The sequence below is a fragment of the Vipera berus genome (assembly GCF_964194415.1).
Source record: "Vipera berus genome assembly, chromosome: 2".
Lineage (NCBI taxonomy): Eukaryota > Metazoa > Chordata > Lepidosauria > Squamata > Viperidae > Vipera > Vipera berus.
In genome coordinates this window covers 225,194,940-225,211,109 of record NC_138203.1, presented here as the reverse complement: position 1 = coordinate 225,211,109, position 16,170 = coordinate 225,194,940, and the positions used below count along the sequence as shown (strand labels likewise).

The following is a 16,170-nucleotide window of genomic DNA, read 5'->3' as shown; positions in this document are numbered from 1 at the left end:
AGATATAATGGAGGGAACAGGTCTTAACATGTTGTTTTTAATATGGAACCAACTGGGCTGCTTCCTGATACCATTACAGGAAAAGCTCTGATCTATATTCCAAACAATGAAACTTTCAACTGCAATGGACAATGGAGTCTAAAGATGACACAGAAATCTAAGATTACCTCCATACTCCAGAAAAAAAAATCATTAGTAATGATGTGTCACAGATTACTGTTCAAACTGGGGACGAATGAAGGTAGAGGTTTCAGGTAATTTTTATCTTGAAGAAGAACAGCATGGGAAAGAGGAATACTTGTGAGTCATTCATTTTCACAGGAAGTACAATGTAGATGTCGTAGTTCCAACAGACAGAGACGAATAAAGCAGAACTCCGAGGCTTGGAAATTCCTCAAAGAACATGTTTATTAGTTACAAAGTATCGGCATGTCAAAACTGCCAGACACATGTAAACAATTCCCTAATACAAAATTGAAAATCCCAACCCTAAAACCAGTGTTGGGATTCAGCCAGTTCGCACCACTTCGGCAGAACTGGTAGCTACTTTTTTGTTGCCCAGGCCCAGAATGGAAGTGACATCCACACAGAGAACTGGTTGTTCACATATTTGAATTCCACCACTGCCTGAAATTATGCAAGCAACTACGTTCCCCAATACATTGTGCTGGTGGGCTTTTTTCACAATGCCCAGCCTGCAGTCTGAGGAGCAGTCAATGACCTTGGTTCCCATGGGACAAAAGTTTATTTTGACTAGCGAAGCACCTGGCAAACCCCCCCTCCATTCTATGTGGCAAGCGAAAATAGAGGAAAAATGGCTGCAGCCATGCTTACTTGTAGAGTTGACAGCAGACATACATACACACACACACACACAGATAATTATAGATATATACATATATACATATACTTCCATAGTATAATATGAAGATTACGGTAATCCTATAACTTTTCACAAAGGAATACATTTGGTTTTTCTTTATCAATCAAAATAAATAAATAAATCGCTTCTCACTGCTATGGGCGATATGTGTCTTCCCTGATCTTCAGTCCTCCATCAAAGGCCTGGGATCTGGAGGGTTCTGTGCAGTGTCTTAGTTATTCCTAGCACTGTACTTGTCTGGACAGAGAGCTCTGATGTTCCTGGGATTTGTTGGAGCCATATTCCCAGCTTACGAGACACAGTCCCGAGTGCTCCTACCACCATTGGGACCACTTTGGCATTTACTTTCCACATCCTCTCTAGTTTCTTCTTCAGATTTCTTTAGCTTATCACGCTTCCTGCTGTTGTTGTCATTTGGCACCATTATATCTATCAGCACTGCTATCTTCTGGTCCTTATCTACTATCATGATGTCTGGTTCACTGGTCAGTACCTGGCTGTCTGTCTGGATCTGGAAGTCCCACAAGATCTTAGCAAGAAAGTTATTCTCTACAAGTTTCTGTGGAATCTCCCATATGGACTTAAGGGTCTAGCTAAGACGTCTTTTGATAGTCATCTAATTCAAGGCCTTGTCTTCCCATGGCACTTCCTTTGCCTGACCTTCTTCCCATGTCTGCTGCTGTCCCAGGCTTTCTCTCACTACCTCATCTTTGGGTGCCATCTTACTGAGGTACTCCTGGATTCCAGCTGGCGAATTCAGGGAGTTGAAGTCCACACATTTTAAACTTTCCAGGGTTGAAAAAGGTCATCCTTGGGGCCCATGCTGGTGTCCTCCTTGTCGAGGAAGGGTCATTCACTCACTCACATACAGATCTTGGTATATTAGTCCTTTCCCTCCCATTCCTCACCATTAATATGGTGATTTTTTTTACTAAATTTGCTAGATGACTCATTTTACAGTTTGTATGCTGCATTTTTAACTATAGCTTTGATATAAATAGTACTTATATTATGATTTTAACTCACCATTCAAGTTTACTTGGGTATACCTGGTGTGGAAGGATACAAAATAATCAAGTATGGTTTTTTTAATGAAAACATTTTGCTTTCAGGTATACCTTTTTTCTCCTTTGGACTTATCACTGGCTATTATGTGTGATTTCTTCTCCTACTTTCAAAAGGACTATTAAAGTGAAAATAACCCCCTTTTTAAATGTAGATTTTTACACTACAGAATACAGCCTTTTATATTTCTTTTTTTTTTGCTTACTCTGACACCTGGGGCACATGGAGCAAGATGGAGAAAAGAGGGAATTTGGACCCCAAGCACTATATTTAGAGCAGTTTGGGCTCCAATGTACAATAGCATTTCCTTTTTCACACAATGTTCATATTATGTGCCTCAGGTGTACAGTAAAGAATGATATGACTAGATTTAATGTGCTGTGTTTTTCTTACTGAATACCCTTTCTAAACTACATGTTAGTAATAATGCATTATTTAAATTTATGTTTCCAAATAACCAAAAGCATTTTAGTGCAGTTACATGTGAAGTTACAGTGGCAGAATAATTTATGCACTATAAAATGGGTAACAGACATTTCTACATCCAAGTTTGTTCAGAAGTAGATGTCGTAGGTCAAGAGGGGCTACTGAGAGGTAGGTCAGCAAACAAGGCACCGGACAGGTAAATTCCAATCCTGTATTACACATTTAAGGGATCAAATAGTGCTTGAGATATGAAGAATTCTGTATTAATATAGGAACTGCATTCCATATGAACTGTTCCAAGTGTTCTCCATTGCTAGCAGGAAAACCAAGCTGACTGTCATAAGAGAAATCAATGGAGCCATGCAGGAAGTCATTTCCCCCCCCCCCCCAAGTAGACTGCTAAAAGGTGCTAGGCTGCTTTTTCCAGCTTGACATCAGAAAATGGATTCCTTTTCTCCATGGCAAGCACAATAATACTGATAGCCCCTTGGCAGGCTAGTTTACAGAAGTATTTCAGTGATTTATTTAGAGCACTTTGCCACACGTTACTGGCATACTATGAACAAACACTAATACTTTCAAACAAATGTTCTTGATATAATGTTATCTTCCAAACATCTTTGTGAATAGTTTAAAAGATTTTAGTAGCTGATACATGTTCTGTAAACTTCCAGTTTGGGAACAATATACAGTAATTGCAGGGTGGGGGGAAAGGAAGAGGAAAGAAAAAAAGCAGTATTCTTCTAAGCACAAATATATAATGCTGACAATTTAGATTCATCTCCACCCACCTGGTTTACATTACAGAAAAGTTTTCTTTTATATATGATCTTTTCTATGTAGTTTTAATTATGGGATTTTATGTTGTTCTGGGTTCCTACCAGAGAATTTGGGAAAATATATTTTCATTTATGAAAATATGATTTATGCTTGATCTATATGTATAGTGTGGGTTGATAGATTCAACTATAGCAATCTTGATTATCCAACTGGAGGGCATGAAGAGTGAAAAGATCCTAGAGAGGGTCTCCCTGACTCAGTGGCATTCAAAAACTTAACTTTATGTTTTATGAACTTAAGCAGGATACGGAATACAAAATACTGACTTGCACTGACCAGAAGAAAAAAGAAACAAGCTCATTTCCTGTTAAACAGCTGCTTTCAAAGGCTCAGTGAGAATCATTTTGGTGTAGTGGTTAAGATAATTGGCTACAAAGAAAGCCAACTAGGTGAACTTGGGCTCACTTTCAGCCCTAGGAAGGAGAGTATGGCAAACCACTTCTCAAAACAACTCACCAAGCAAACTGCAGAGACATGTCCAGGCAGAACTCGACACAATTAAATGGGGGGGGGGGGAAAATCTCAATATATCTTGAAGTTAAAATAATTTTAATGTATTTCATGATATGCTTTAAAACGTTATGGTTTATTGAACTATTTTATTAGAAATCTCCATTTTAAACAGTTTTTATTTATTGAATTATAAAACAATTGAGATTCTACTCTTTCAATTCATTCTACGTGTCACTTTGAATCTGTCCAGACTTGTTCCTTAACTGCACCTTTTGCCTTGGTAATGTGATATATTAAGACAGGTTAGAGAGTTTAACAACATACAAAACCAAACTCTACGTGGTATGACAAAGGCCTTAGAAGGTTTTTTTAATAGCCTTTAGGATTCTAAAACACTGAATGTGAGATTCTTTTAAAATTTGAGTAGAACAATAGCAAACATTTTTAAATATCAGACACACTGGATTCAAATGTGCTATGAAATTGACCTATATGAACTGAAATCACAACTGTTTTATTTGAGAATACTTTAAATTAACATGAATGGAACATAATTCCATTCATGTAAGCTGCTGAGTTGAAGTTTGGGAAGGATATTGTTATTTCATAAATAATTCCAAATTAGACTTGTGGATCAAAACAAACTGTTAGACAATTTAATCCCAAGAAAACATTCACAATTATATTTTGAAGGCTTGAATAATTGTTAAATTTAATATATATTGGATATATTAAAACATTAAAATATTTAATAGATATTTGACCAAAGTGACAGGAATAAACCATTCAGCAAATTTCTAAAATACTCAGATTTCATGCTTGACAACTTTGGGGGAAAAGTATTCTGGATATTTAGTCATAGCATACTTGTATTCCACAGCAGTGTTTTACATCCCCAAATACAAAAGTTTGTGCAGCCAAATTAAGTTTTAAAAATCCCTTTTATTAAAGTGTATAATGCCCAACCACATCCCCATCTCTTTTCTTATGTCCACCCCTATGTTATTGCTCAAGAAGTGCAATGATGATGTAGGAATGCTATTCTAAAGTAAAAGTCATTATAAAAATAAAAAATAAATGAAATTAATTTCATTTTTATTACAAATAGCCAAGGATTTTTTTCCAAAATATAAATCTGTAAAACCATTGCAGTGACTGTACAATTTCATTTACAGTATACAATCCAGAAAACATGTAAAAGAACTGTTTTTATACATTAGCCCTTGGCCACAAAACAAAGAGTTTGGCAGTAGTACTACAACTTTAATGACTATGGGGTGAAAATCAACATATCAATTACATCATCTAACATCATTATCAAAGTGGGATACATACATACATCATTGTACAGGGAATGTTTTTTTGTTTTTGTTTTTAACTGGAAACTGTCATCATGTTGTAGTTCTTGGAAGGGCTGGCTCTGCCAATTCTCCATTCCTCTTTACAGCTGCTTCTGCTCTCCAGAGCTTTGGCATTCTTCATGGCTGGTTTAGGGCCTTCGTAGAGGACGCAGATAGACCCATCTTCTCCTATACGATAGGACACTTCAAACGGGTCTACCCAGAGAGTTAGTTCGCTGGGCAGGAGCTGGAAGAGTCTCTGGTGGCTTAGTCCAATCATGCCTGCTGCCTTGCCTATCAAGGGGTCCATCTTGTGATTGATCCTAATGCAGCGGTACCCAGAGCCTTTGGAGGGCATCAAGGGGAACCAGTGCTGCTTATAATGATCTGCAAACAGGGAACAAAGGAAAAGAAAAATGGGAGAAGGGTTAGAGCAGGGGTAGGCAACCTCGGCTCTTTTATGACTCGTGGACTTCAACTCCCAGAATTCCTGAGCCAGCATGGCTGGCTCAGGAATTCTGGGAGTTGAAGTCCACGAGTCATAAAAGAGCCGAGGTTGCCTACCCCTGGGTTAGAGCCTGCACAGCCGGCCCTGGGGAGGCAGGTGTTGGGGAGGGGGCACTCCAGAATCAGCCGGACCAGACCGCCACCAGCCCGGCAGGGGGCCGGCAAGCGGGGACTGGACGGAAGGCAGCAAAGAACCGCTCCCGTCGGTCAGGAGAAACCGTTGGGCTAAGTCCGAGAAGGGTCCCGCCAACGGTAGGAGGGCTGGGGTGGTCGAGCGCGGAGGGGCCCCGAAGCCGACCGCCCAAGGACGAGAGACGCCAAGAGCAGCCCGGGCGGCGGGGGCAGGAGGTGGCGGGAGTCGGGGAACTCGGGTCTCCGGCTGAGGCGCCTCAGGAGGTTGCCGTCGCGCCGCGGACGGGGACGGACGTCCTTTTTTGGGCTCAGCGCAACGGGGCCGGCGGCTGAGGGGCGCCGGGCTCCGCGTCGCTCGTCCCGGCGCCGGCGGCGCTGAGGCAGAGACGGAAAGGGGGACGGGGGTCTCTCGCCGCTGCCTCACCTCGGAGTGCCTCCTGGAGAGACTCGCTGAAGCAACGCAGCTCCTCGTCGCCGATGCCGCCGGGGGTCCTGAGGAGGCGGGTGATGAAGCCCGCGGCCGTGGAAATCTCCGTCTTCATGGCTCTCCCCGGGCAACTCTCTCGCTCTCGCTGCGGGCTGCGCGGCTGCGTCGGAAGGGCGAAGGCGGCAGATGTTGCGGGGAAGGGAGGGGTGACCCAGCTGCCGATCGGCGCCGCCGGCTCAGCTGCTGCAGCCGCCGCAGCCGCCACCCACTCAGCCGCCGCTGGGGAGCCGAGCGCGAGGAGTCAACAGATCCCGAGACACAGACGGTGAGCGGCCGTCCCCTCCGCCTCCACACACGGGGGGGGTGGGGGCGTGACCAGCCCCAACCAATGAAGGTGAAGGCGAGCGGCTACATCACAGAAACCGGGGTTCCGTCTGGCGGACGCCAAACCACCTCTCCCGATTGGGCGAGAAATGGCACGCAGTCTCTTGATTGGCCGGGCCGTGCAAAAGGAAGCCGCTATCTCCGATTCTCTCCGCGCAGAAAGTTTGAGAGGGGCGGGGCTCAAGGCCCCGCTGATTTGTTTGTTCTCTGCGTCAGCGCCGGAGGTGGTGTTGAAACAGCCGACGGGCTCTTTCTTGCGCGCGGAAGGTAGGAGAGTTCGGAGGCGGAGATGTTTACAGTCTGCTGAGCGCAACGGCGGGGGGGGGGGCGGTCTTCTCGTCGGCCAAGCAGTCGGGAGTTGACTGTAAATGCGCGAGATATGTTTTCGCAAAAGCACTAAGGAAGTGGGTTAAGAATTTGCTTACCTAGGAAACTCTGAGCCTGGTGGTGGAATTGGGTGATGCAAATGTAGTTGAAATATGCGGCGAGAGCTGGATATGTCATAGGACCACTACGCCAAATAAGTCACCTAGATTAGAAGATTCTAGGAAAAGGCGGAGTAAAAATCTAATTAGAGTGCGGTGTAGGGGTTAAGTTATTGGTCTAGATCAGGGGTAGGCAACCTCGGCTCTTTTATGACTCATGGACTTCAACTCCCAGAATTCCTGAGTCAGCTATGCATAGCTGACTCAGGAATTCTGGGAGTTGAAGTCCATGAGTCATAAAAGAGCCGAGGTTGCCTACCCCTGGCCTAGATCTAGAAGTAAGGAGACGTATGTTTTACTTTACCTTCAACTATGGAAGCTCCCTGGGTGACTTTGGGCTAGGCATTCTGAAGTCATACCTCCCGGGGTTGTGGTCTTGGGGGGAAAAAATACAAGAAGCACTATTTATGTTCCCTGGAGCTTCTGTACAAAAGGGAGGATATAAGAATAGAATAGAATAGAATAGAATAGTATAGTATAGAATAGAATAGAATAGAATAGAATAGAATAGAATAGAATAGAATCCAAGGAAGCCGTAACAAAAGATTATTGCTCATATAAACTTTTGAATTGAAAATTCAGAGGTGTTCAGCAAGGTAATCCTATCCTCAGTATCTTGGCATAAAAATAAAAGATCCATAATTTTCCCCATTGACCAGTCAGGAAATATACTGAGCATTTTTGGAGTAATATTATTTTGCAGTCCTTTGGTTTCTACTATTCAAATGGTATAAGAAAGCTAGATGTACACATTATTTTATCAGGAAAGCAACTTTATTTGGACTGTTTAACATCTGTTCTTCCAAGGGGGATCAAAGGAGCTGTAATTCAAAAATTTGCCCTGCATTAGTTATCAGTAGTCTAGCACTTCTTTGGGGTGCTAATTCTGATGATGCATGAGACGTTTGCACAATTTTATGCAAGTCTGTGGCATTTCAAAGAACAAAGCTTTTAACACATGTAAATTAATGATACAATATTGAGGGACTGAGAAAAAATATTATCAAGGGAACTTCACTTCTGTATGGTCCTATAAATGTTATGCAGAGATGAGATTCGAATGAAAAAAGATGGCAGGTTTTAGTAAAGTCTCAAAAAGCTTTTAGCAAACTATCATTCTTTCATATTTTTAATCAAATCCTTTTCTGATATCTGAGAAGGTAAGAAGTGCCTTGATGCTTAAAAAGAAAACTACTTCATTCAGAAAGATATAATATTGGGAAAGATCAGAAGTTGTCCAGGAGCTTAAGCATCCTTCCTCTAAAAATCAAAGCATCTCAATCCTTTCAAGAGTGGCAAATATGTGCCAATCCTGATACTGTATTACTTAGTTATAGCTCTCCTCATCCCTCACTTCTGGCCATGCCAGTTTTGATCTGATTTGTAATTCAGCAGTGTCTAGACGGTCATGGACTCCTTACTTTTGTGGTATTTGATTTATTGCCTGGTTGAGCACAAGCTTTTCCACATTTTGTTTAGATGTCTGAACAGCAGCATAGCAGTACATTCATGGCCTGAGAAGTGTGAGCATTATCTATCATTGTTGTTAGAGAATTCTTCGTTTCTTACTGCACACAGGCACCAGATCTAGAGAGTTATCTGTTGTCCTTGTTTAAGATACAGGGCTACAGAGAAACTTCAGTAATTCTTTTTTAGGCACAATTACAAGGAATTAAATGGGTTTTTGTTAATCCATGTAAGGGATATATTTCAAAGACTAGTTTGTCGATATTAGACGAGTTTTCAAAATAAATGTTTTTGGTCATATCTGGGAAAGCCATCTTTTTAGAACAGTGGCTATATTTGGAAAACTTAAAATATGAACCTTCTTCCAAAATGATTGCCTTAGAGAGCTGCGTTTTTTACAAAATGACTGCCATAGTGGTGGTGGCTAATTATAAAACATCAGCTTATCAGAAAACAAGGTGATAATGCTCATCACCTCCACCACCCCTCATTTCCCATTTGTCCTTTTTGAGAATTTTTTTGAGATCTATCTGGTGGCTTAGACATGTTCTTGAAAATAAAGAGGATGTTTGAGACTTATAGCCAAGTAGGTGGCACCATCTAAACAACTTCACTTGATCTCAAAAAATTACCGTAAGTAGATTTTTAGCTGTGGTACTTAATGTTTAAATAGGAGACTGGACATGCAGGTATATATGTGAGGAAATTTTAAAAAATGGAAAAAGCCCAAATATCCTGTACTGTTGCCAAGAAAATTATAAGAATGTGTCCATGAAGTCACAGTAGAGATCAATAAGAAAGATTTTAGAGATTATTTGTATATAATATGCTATTTCTCCATTGTTCATCTTTTCTAATATTTTTTTAAAAGGTGAGGTGTACCAGGCTTAGTTGGCGATACAGGCTCATTAGCATCAGAGATATGTCACCTACAGTATCCTGCATAGGCCAAATATATTATGAAAGACTGCCATTTAGAATAGCAAGAGAATTAAAAAAAGCTATCCTTAAATAATTTTCTCCTCTAATTTCAGGTAATCTGAAAGTGACATAATCCATAGTTATGCTGGCTGTCCAATAATAAATCTTGCATGCTCCAGATGGAGGATAGTCTTGAAAATGACTACACTACAGGTTTTGGACTGGCTATATTTGCACAATCTACACTGAATCACAATCTATCCAATCATTTTTTGAGGTAATATGTTGTGCAATATCTCATTTTGCAATTAGATTATGGTTCTGAGTATTCGGTGCATCTAGAAAATTTGATTAAATAAAACAAGATTCAGTTAACTATGGACAGATGTTATATGGACATAACTTCACCATACCTGTTTGTCTTATGCAAATAAAGAGAGCATATGTACATTCTCATGGATCCTGACAGTTCTGAGGATTTAACATCTTTGTTTCTCAGTGGGATAGCACATCCCAGGAGAAAGGTGGTACCCAAATTGGGGATCCTCCTAGAGTTTCAGTTGTTGCTTGAGGAACATCTATGAATAGGAGGCCTATCTTACATGCCAATTCCTAGATTAGGACACCCTACTTATTGTCACTGTTGCTTTGTTCACTCCCATCCAAATTAATGCAATGTGCTCTATATAAACTGCCCTGGAAGACAATTTGGAAGGTTCAATGGTGTGAGTAGTTATGAATGTGTATTGGTATACCCATTCTACTTGTGAGCAACTCGTGACTCCAAGAGGTCTTTTGACTGCTATTCAAGGTGCTAATCTTCACCTAAAAAGCTCTTTGTGGCGTAGAGCCAGGTTATCTGCAAAATTGCTTATTTTTCTTCATCCCACAAAATCTCATAGGGTGGGCTCCAGGTTCTCTCTGTTAAATATCTTCTAAGGCAGGGGTCAGCAACCTGAAACAGTGAAAGAGCCACTCGGAACCAGTTCCCTCACAAAAGGAAAAACTTGGAGCCGCAAAAAATGTGTGCACATGTGCATACATGCGCGCATGCGCAGAACAGTGTTTGACTGAAGAGTGGAGCCAAGGTGAGATATGCACCTACCCTGCATATTTGAATTGATTGGTTGAACTTTTTTAGTCCCACTTTTTTTTTTTGGACTGCACATGGCAGAGGACCGGGAGCCGCAGGAGATGGCTGAAAGAGCCGCATGCGGCTCCGGAGCCACGGGTTGCAGACCTGTGTTCTAAGGGGTACCAGCCTTCTCTGTCACAAGACCTTCCTTAAATTCAAGACAATCCTGACCCTGCTGGCTTTTCATAAGACATTGAGAGCTTTGTTCTTGCCTGAGCATTTGGCTAGGCCAGGGGTCAGCAACCTGAAACAGTGAAAGAGCCACTCGGAACCGGTTCCCTCACAAAAGGAAAAACTGGGAGCCGCAAAAAATGTGTGCACATGCGCATACATGCGCGCATGCGCAAAACAGGGTTTGACTGAAGAGTGGAGCCAAGGCGAGATATGCACCTACCCTGCACATTTGAATTGATTGGTTGAACTTTTTTAGTCCCACCTTTTTTTTTGGGACTACACATAGCAGAGGACTGGGAGCCGCAGGAGACGGCTGAAAGAGCCGCATGCGGCTCCGGAGCCGCGGGTTGCAGACCTGTGGGCTAGGCTATTGGATAAATCTTGGTGTTTATGGTTGTATGTTGCTGAAGGCATACTCTAAGTGTGGTGTGTTGTTTCAATTTTTTTAAAAAATTGACTTTTTAAATTGATCACTTACTTACAATCCTGTTTAAGTGAGGGCCAATGAAATTGAAATGATATATGCTGCCCTTTTCAACAGATAGCAAAAAAAACCTATGCATTTCTGACCGCTGCTAGTTTATCATTTATTTTCTTCATTAATTGTAGATCTTTTGTACTGCTGTTTGATGATTTTTATTGCAATATTAGTTTAGATTGGAAGCTACTATGTAAACACAGAGTAAATAGAAATCAAATTGTATTTCCACCTTAATACCCTTTTCAAATCCGGAGAACCATTGACGTCTCCTTTTCACTTCATTGCGGGAGGTAGAAATTTAGTGGCTGCAACCAAAAAGCCTTGGATTTCGACATCCATCCTTAGGAGCAGTTGTCATTTTTACCGCTCTAGCCAGAAAGTGATGAAGTAAATCATGAATAATAATGGAGACAAGGCAGTTTGGAAATAATCCCACAAAGAAAACTGGCCAACCCCCCCTCCTTCCTTCTCTCCTTCCTTGGCGTTTCACATTTTGTCGCTGCTGCGTTTCCGTAGCGCGGCGCTTTACGTTCCGTTTCCGAAAAGCCGATCGGACCTTAAGGGCACCGGTGTTGTCATTGGCGGGGAGTCAGCTAGCGATTGGTCGGTGGGGATTTGGGGGCGTGGCCGCCATCACCCGCCTAGTTCGGGAGGACGCTCGGACGGTCTATTTCTCCTTTTTTTCGCAGCGCTCTTTGCCGGAGATTTGGCTGCCTCGCTTCCTTAGGACGATATTGCGGAACTGCTGAGGAGGAGACGAGAGGAGACGGAAGGAGAGGATGCGGAGTTGCCGGAGAACCGGAAGCCGTCGCCGCGCTGGGGCCGGGAGCGTGACCCTCGGTACGCCTTGTACGATGCGCGAGAGGGAATTCCCGCTCGCTTCCTGCTTCTAGTGTCTTTATGTAGATAGCGCAGGAAATAAATAACCCTGTTTTGTCTCCAAACCATTTCCACGCTCGCTTCCACCCGACCTCGTTTTTCTGCGATAAGAAAAACCGAATATGCAAGTTAGATAACCGAGTTATGAAGTAAAAAACGGCAGATGTCTGTATTGATAAAGCACATCAATAACCATTGCTGGATGTACGATAAACGTCGCTGTGGCTCGTTTATGATTCCATTCTGGCATAAGAGCACGGGAAACTCAGTGATAAGTCGTGCTTAAGTTAACGATCAGTTAACTAAATAAATTGTGCAGGGACATTTTTTTGTAGCTCAGGTGGCTTTTACATAGGTAAAACCTTCAAGGATCTGAGGAACTATTCAAATAAAGCTAAGATAGAAGAACTGTGAACAAGGTGAGTTTTAGTATAAATTTAAGATTGTGAGTTTTGATAGCTGGAAAGCTAAAGCCAACATATAACTTGAGCAACAGGAAGCCTAGAATTGGCATCTGATTAACTTGCTACATGTGAAAATAATGCTTCTGTAGCTCATCTTTTAAGATTATTCTTACTCTGCACTGAATACTATTGAACTTGCTGAGATTATTTCTCAATAAAAATTTGTAGGATTAAGCTATGAAGTGCTTAAGCATCTTTTTGGATCTTGCTTATTTACTAGACCAGCCGTTCTCAACCTTTTTACTTTGGAGGAACCCTTAAAATAATGTTCATGTCTCGGGGAACATAAAAATTATGCTTACAGTTCCCAGAGTTAAAAAGGTTTTTTTTAACATCTAGAGACTTCTCATAAAATTCTAGGGTTTCACAAAACCCCAGTTGGGAAAAGCTACACTAAACTATTGTAATATGCATTATGTATTATTAAAGCTGAATTCTTTATTTTAGGAACTACTGCTCTAAGAAGTTTGGGTAATCAATTTTTACAACTTTCCTCTGGAATGCAAATGGCTTAAAGTGCAATCCTGTGCATATCTATTCTAAAATAAACTCCTGAATTCAATTGAACTTATTCCCAGGTAAACTTGTGTAGGACTGTGGCTTGAATATAATTGTGTTTAAATTCTTGGTTTTTTTCTTTCATTATTTTTACAAATCATTGGGCCTAGCAGTAAATTTCCTGAAGGGGTTTTTTTTGTGTATGTGATAAATATGCATGCATTTGGTTTTCAATACCTTAGGAAATAAGTGAATGAGACCCTAATATAGTTTGTTTATGTCACTCTGCTGATCTCTTATGTTTCTTCATTATTAACATTTGGTTGAATTCTTAACTATTTTTTTTTATTTTTCTGTCCATTTGCCAGGCCTATGTTAATAGAAAATGTCAGTGAATAACTTCTTTGGAAATAAGAAGAGAAACAGCTCCATATTATATGATGTTGATCAGACAGAAATTACTTCTTCATCTTCACCTTTCCAGACATCTATGAGCCATAATAATATTGGAAATCATGGTGAAGGATTCCCACCAAACAAGCGTTACAAAAGTGTTGTTTTACCCAAATGTAAAGAAACGGAAGATCCATTTGGGGATAATGATGATTTTACAGTAGATGACTTGAAGGAGATAGACATTATTGCTTCCCAGGCATTGACACCAGATGTTGCTTCAGAAACAAATTTGTTCAAAACAGAGCAAAATGCTCAGTTGTCCGTTTTCCCAAGTAGCACCAATCAGTTCAAAACACCTGATCAATGCACTGAGACAAAATTATTTGGTATGTACACAGTGAATACAGAAATTGATTGATATGAATCAAATATGTAGGTATATGGAAAGAAATTGCAACAAATCCACTTTTATTTTCTGGTAAATTAGTTCATTTCTCTCTTTTCCTCTACATCTCCATGTTGAGTAACATAAAAATAATGCTATATGAAAGAGCAGGGTTTTTTTATTGTACTGTATGCATAAATACAGGCTTGGCCTGTCACTTATCAATATTCTATTAGTAAACACAAGCAGTAAAAAAAACCATTTTCCTAGCAAGAAGATATAACCATGGCAGAACCATTGGCTATTTGTCTTTAGTTTAAAATTAAAGTTCCTACATATAAAACTTAACATTTATAGAGGAGACATAATTATAAGGCAGGAATGGCTCTATTAGCCATTAACTAGTAACTTCCTATCACCACTCTGAGATCATATTGCTGAATCATGATAGCAAAATGACCACAATTAGGCATTGATTTTTTTATTCAAGTTTAAGATTGGGGATCACAGTGGAAACATTTAACTGATTCTCACTCCAAATCAGACTAGAATTACTGTTTCTCAGTCCGACTGCAGAATCCTTTTGGCTCTTTATAGGGGTTATAAGGATGGGATGGGAGTAGGAAGTCCTTGAGAAACCAACTGTTTCCAGGTCCGAGTTTAACTCCTGGAAAAAAAAATTGAAATTGAGCCAGAATTTGGGGGGAAAATTTGAAAGATTCACTTGCAAGTAGTTTGTGAGCCTTCCATTCCTTTTCCCACACTTAAGAAACAAAAATAAAAAATGGACTAAAAATTAATCTAACCCTTTACTAAAGTCGCATTACTAGATTAATCTCTTATCTACAGGAAGTAGCATAGAAGAAATGAAACTTAAAGGAAGATTTAAACTTGAAACACTCCAGGCACAACATAAAGAGGCCATGAAAAAGGTGAGATGCAACTCATTCATGTTTTTTGAAATGTAACCAGGAATTAAGTTCTAGTCCTGAAACGTTTGATGCAGCTTCTCTTGTGTACTTGACCACGTAATGTACATGCTATTCAGGAGAAAGCTTTGTAGTATTCTTTGGAACTTACTCTTCAGCTAACTATATATAGAATTGTAACCTAGACATAGAAGAAATTGAAGAATGCATAGTTTCAAAAGGAAGGTTTCATAGTTGTTGTTAGCTGCGAAGTCGTGTCCGACCCATCGCGACCCTATGGACAATGTTCCTCCAGGCCTTCCTGTCCTCTACCATCTTCTGGAGTCCATTTAAGCTCACCCCTACTGCTTCAGTGACACCATCCAGCCACCTCATTCTCTGTCGTCCCCTTCTTCTATTGCCCTCAATCTTTCCCAGCATTAGGCTCTTCTCCAGTGAGTACTTCCTTCTCATTAGGTGGCCAAAGTATTTGAGTTTTAGCTTCAGGATCTGGCCTTCTAAAGAGCAGTCAGGGTTGATCTTCTCTAGGACTGACCGGTTTGATCGCCTTGCAGTCCAAGGGACTCGCAGGAGTCTTCTCCAGCACAACAGTTCAAAGGCCTCAATTCTTTGGCGCTCAGCCTTTTTTATGGTCCAGCTTTCACTGCCATACATTGCAACTGGGAAGACCATAGCCTTGACTATACGCACTTTTGTTGACAGGGTGATGTCTCTGCTTTTTAGTGTGCTGTCATAGTTAGAAAAGGATAATTAGGTAAGAAAATTGTGTATGTGTTTACAAATATTCCAACAGATACAAGTAAATTATGAGTGGTTGAAGAAAATGTGTTGATTTAATGAACAGCAGAGAGGCCATGTGCTCTTACAAAGTCCAAATAATTTTGATAGTGTGCACAACTGTACTATACAGGTGAAACTCGAAAAATTAGAATATCGTGCAAAAGTTCATTTATTTCAGTAATGCAACTTAAAAGGGGAAACTAATATGTGAGATAGACTCATTACATGCAAAGCAAGATAGTTCAAGCTGTGATTTGTCATAATTGTGATGATTATGGCGTACAGCTCATGAAAACCCCAAATCCACAATCTCAGAAAATTAGAATATTACATGCAATCAATAAAACAAGGAGTGTACATAGAACAATATCAGACCTCTGAAAAGTATAAGCATGCATATGTACTCAGTACTTGGTTTGGGCCCCTTTTGCAGCAATCACTGCCTCAATGCGGTGTGGCATGGAAGCTATCAGCCTGTGGCACTGCTAAGGTGTTATGGAAGACCAGGATGCTTCAATAGCGGCCTTCAGCTCTTCTGCATTGTTCGGTCTCATGTCTCTCATCTTTCTCTTGGCAATGCCCCATAGATTCTCTATGGGGTTCAGGTCAGGCGAGTTTGCTGGCCATTCAAGCACAGTAATCCCACAGTCATTGAACCAGGTTTTGGTGCTTTTGGCAGTGTGGGCAGGTGCCAAGTCCTGCTGGAAAATGAAGTCAGC

At 40.9% G+C, this 16,170-nt stretch overlaps 2 protein-coding genes across 5 annotated transcripts in view; one reads left to right on the top strand and one right to left on the bottom strand.

Moving 5' to 3' along the window:
- Positions 1-4,749: 4,749 nt before the first annotated feature.
- Positions 4,750-6,492, bottom strand: LOC308662477 (protein BTG1-like). The gene is made up of 2 exons (XM_081318334.1): positions 6,071-6,492; positions 4,750-5,394 (listed from the first exon to the last, which is right to left on the bottom strand). Exons 1-2 carry the CDS (start codon positions 6,186-6,188, stop codon positions 5,042-5,044), a joined length of 471 nt encoding a protein of 156 aa, XP_081174460.1. The 5' UTR covers positions 6,189-6,492; the 3' UTR covers positions 4,750-5,041.
- Positions 6,493-6,544: 52 nt separating this feature from the next.
- ATRIP (ATR interacting protein) overlaps positions 6,545-16,170 on the top strand; it is a 28,593-nt gene continuing 18,967 nt past the window's right edge. For 2 of the 4 annotated variants that reach the window (XM_081318333.1, XM_081318332.1), the window contains exons 1-6: positions 6,545-6,724; positions 9,444-9,607; positions 11,810-11,960; positions 12,911-13,041; positions 13,330-13,743; positions 14,592-14,674. In XM_081318333.1, coding sequence (XP_081174459.1) covers positions 13,347-13,743; positions 14,592-14,674 — 480 coding nt within the window. In that variant the 5' untranslated portion in view covers positions 6,545-6,724; positions 9,444-9,607; positions 11,810-11,960; positions 12,911-13,041; positions 13,330-13,346. The remainder of the gene's footprint in view (positions 6,725-9,443; positions 9,608-11,809; positions 11,961-12,910; positions 13,042-13,329; positions 13,744-14,591; positions 14,675-16,170) is intronic. The other 2 variants (XM_081318331.1, XM_081318330.1) reach the window with 2 other exon arrangements.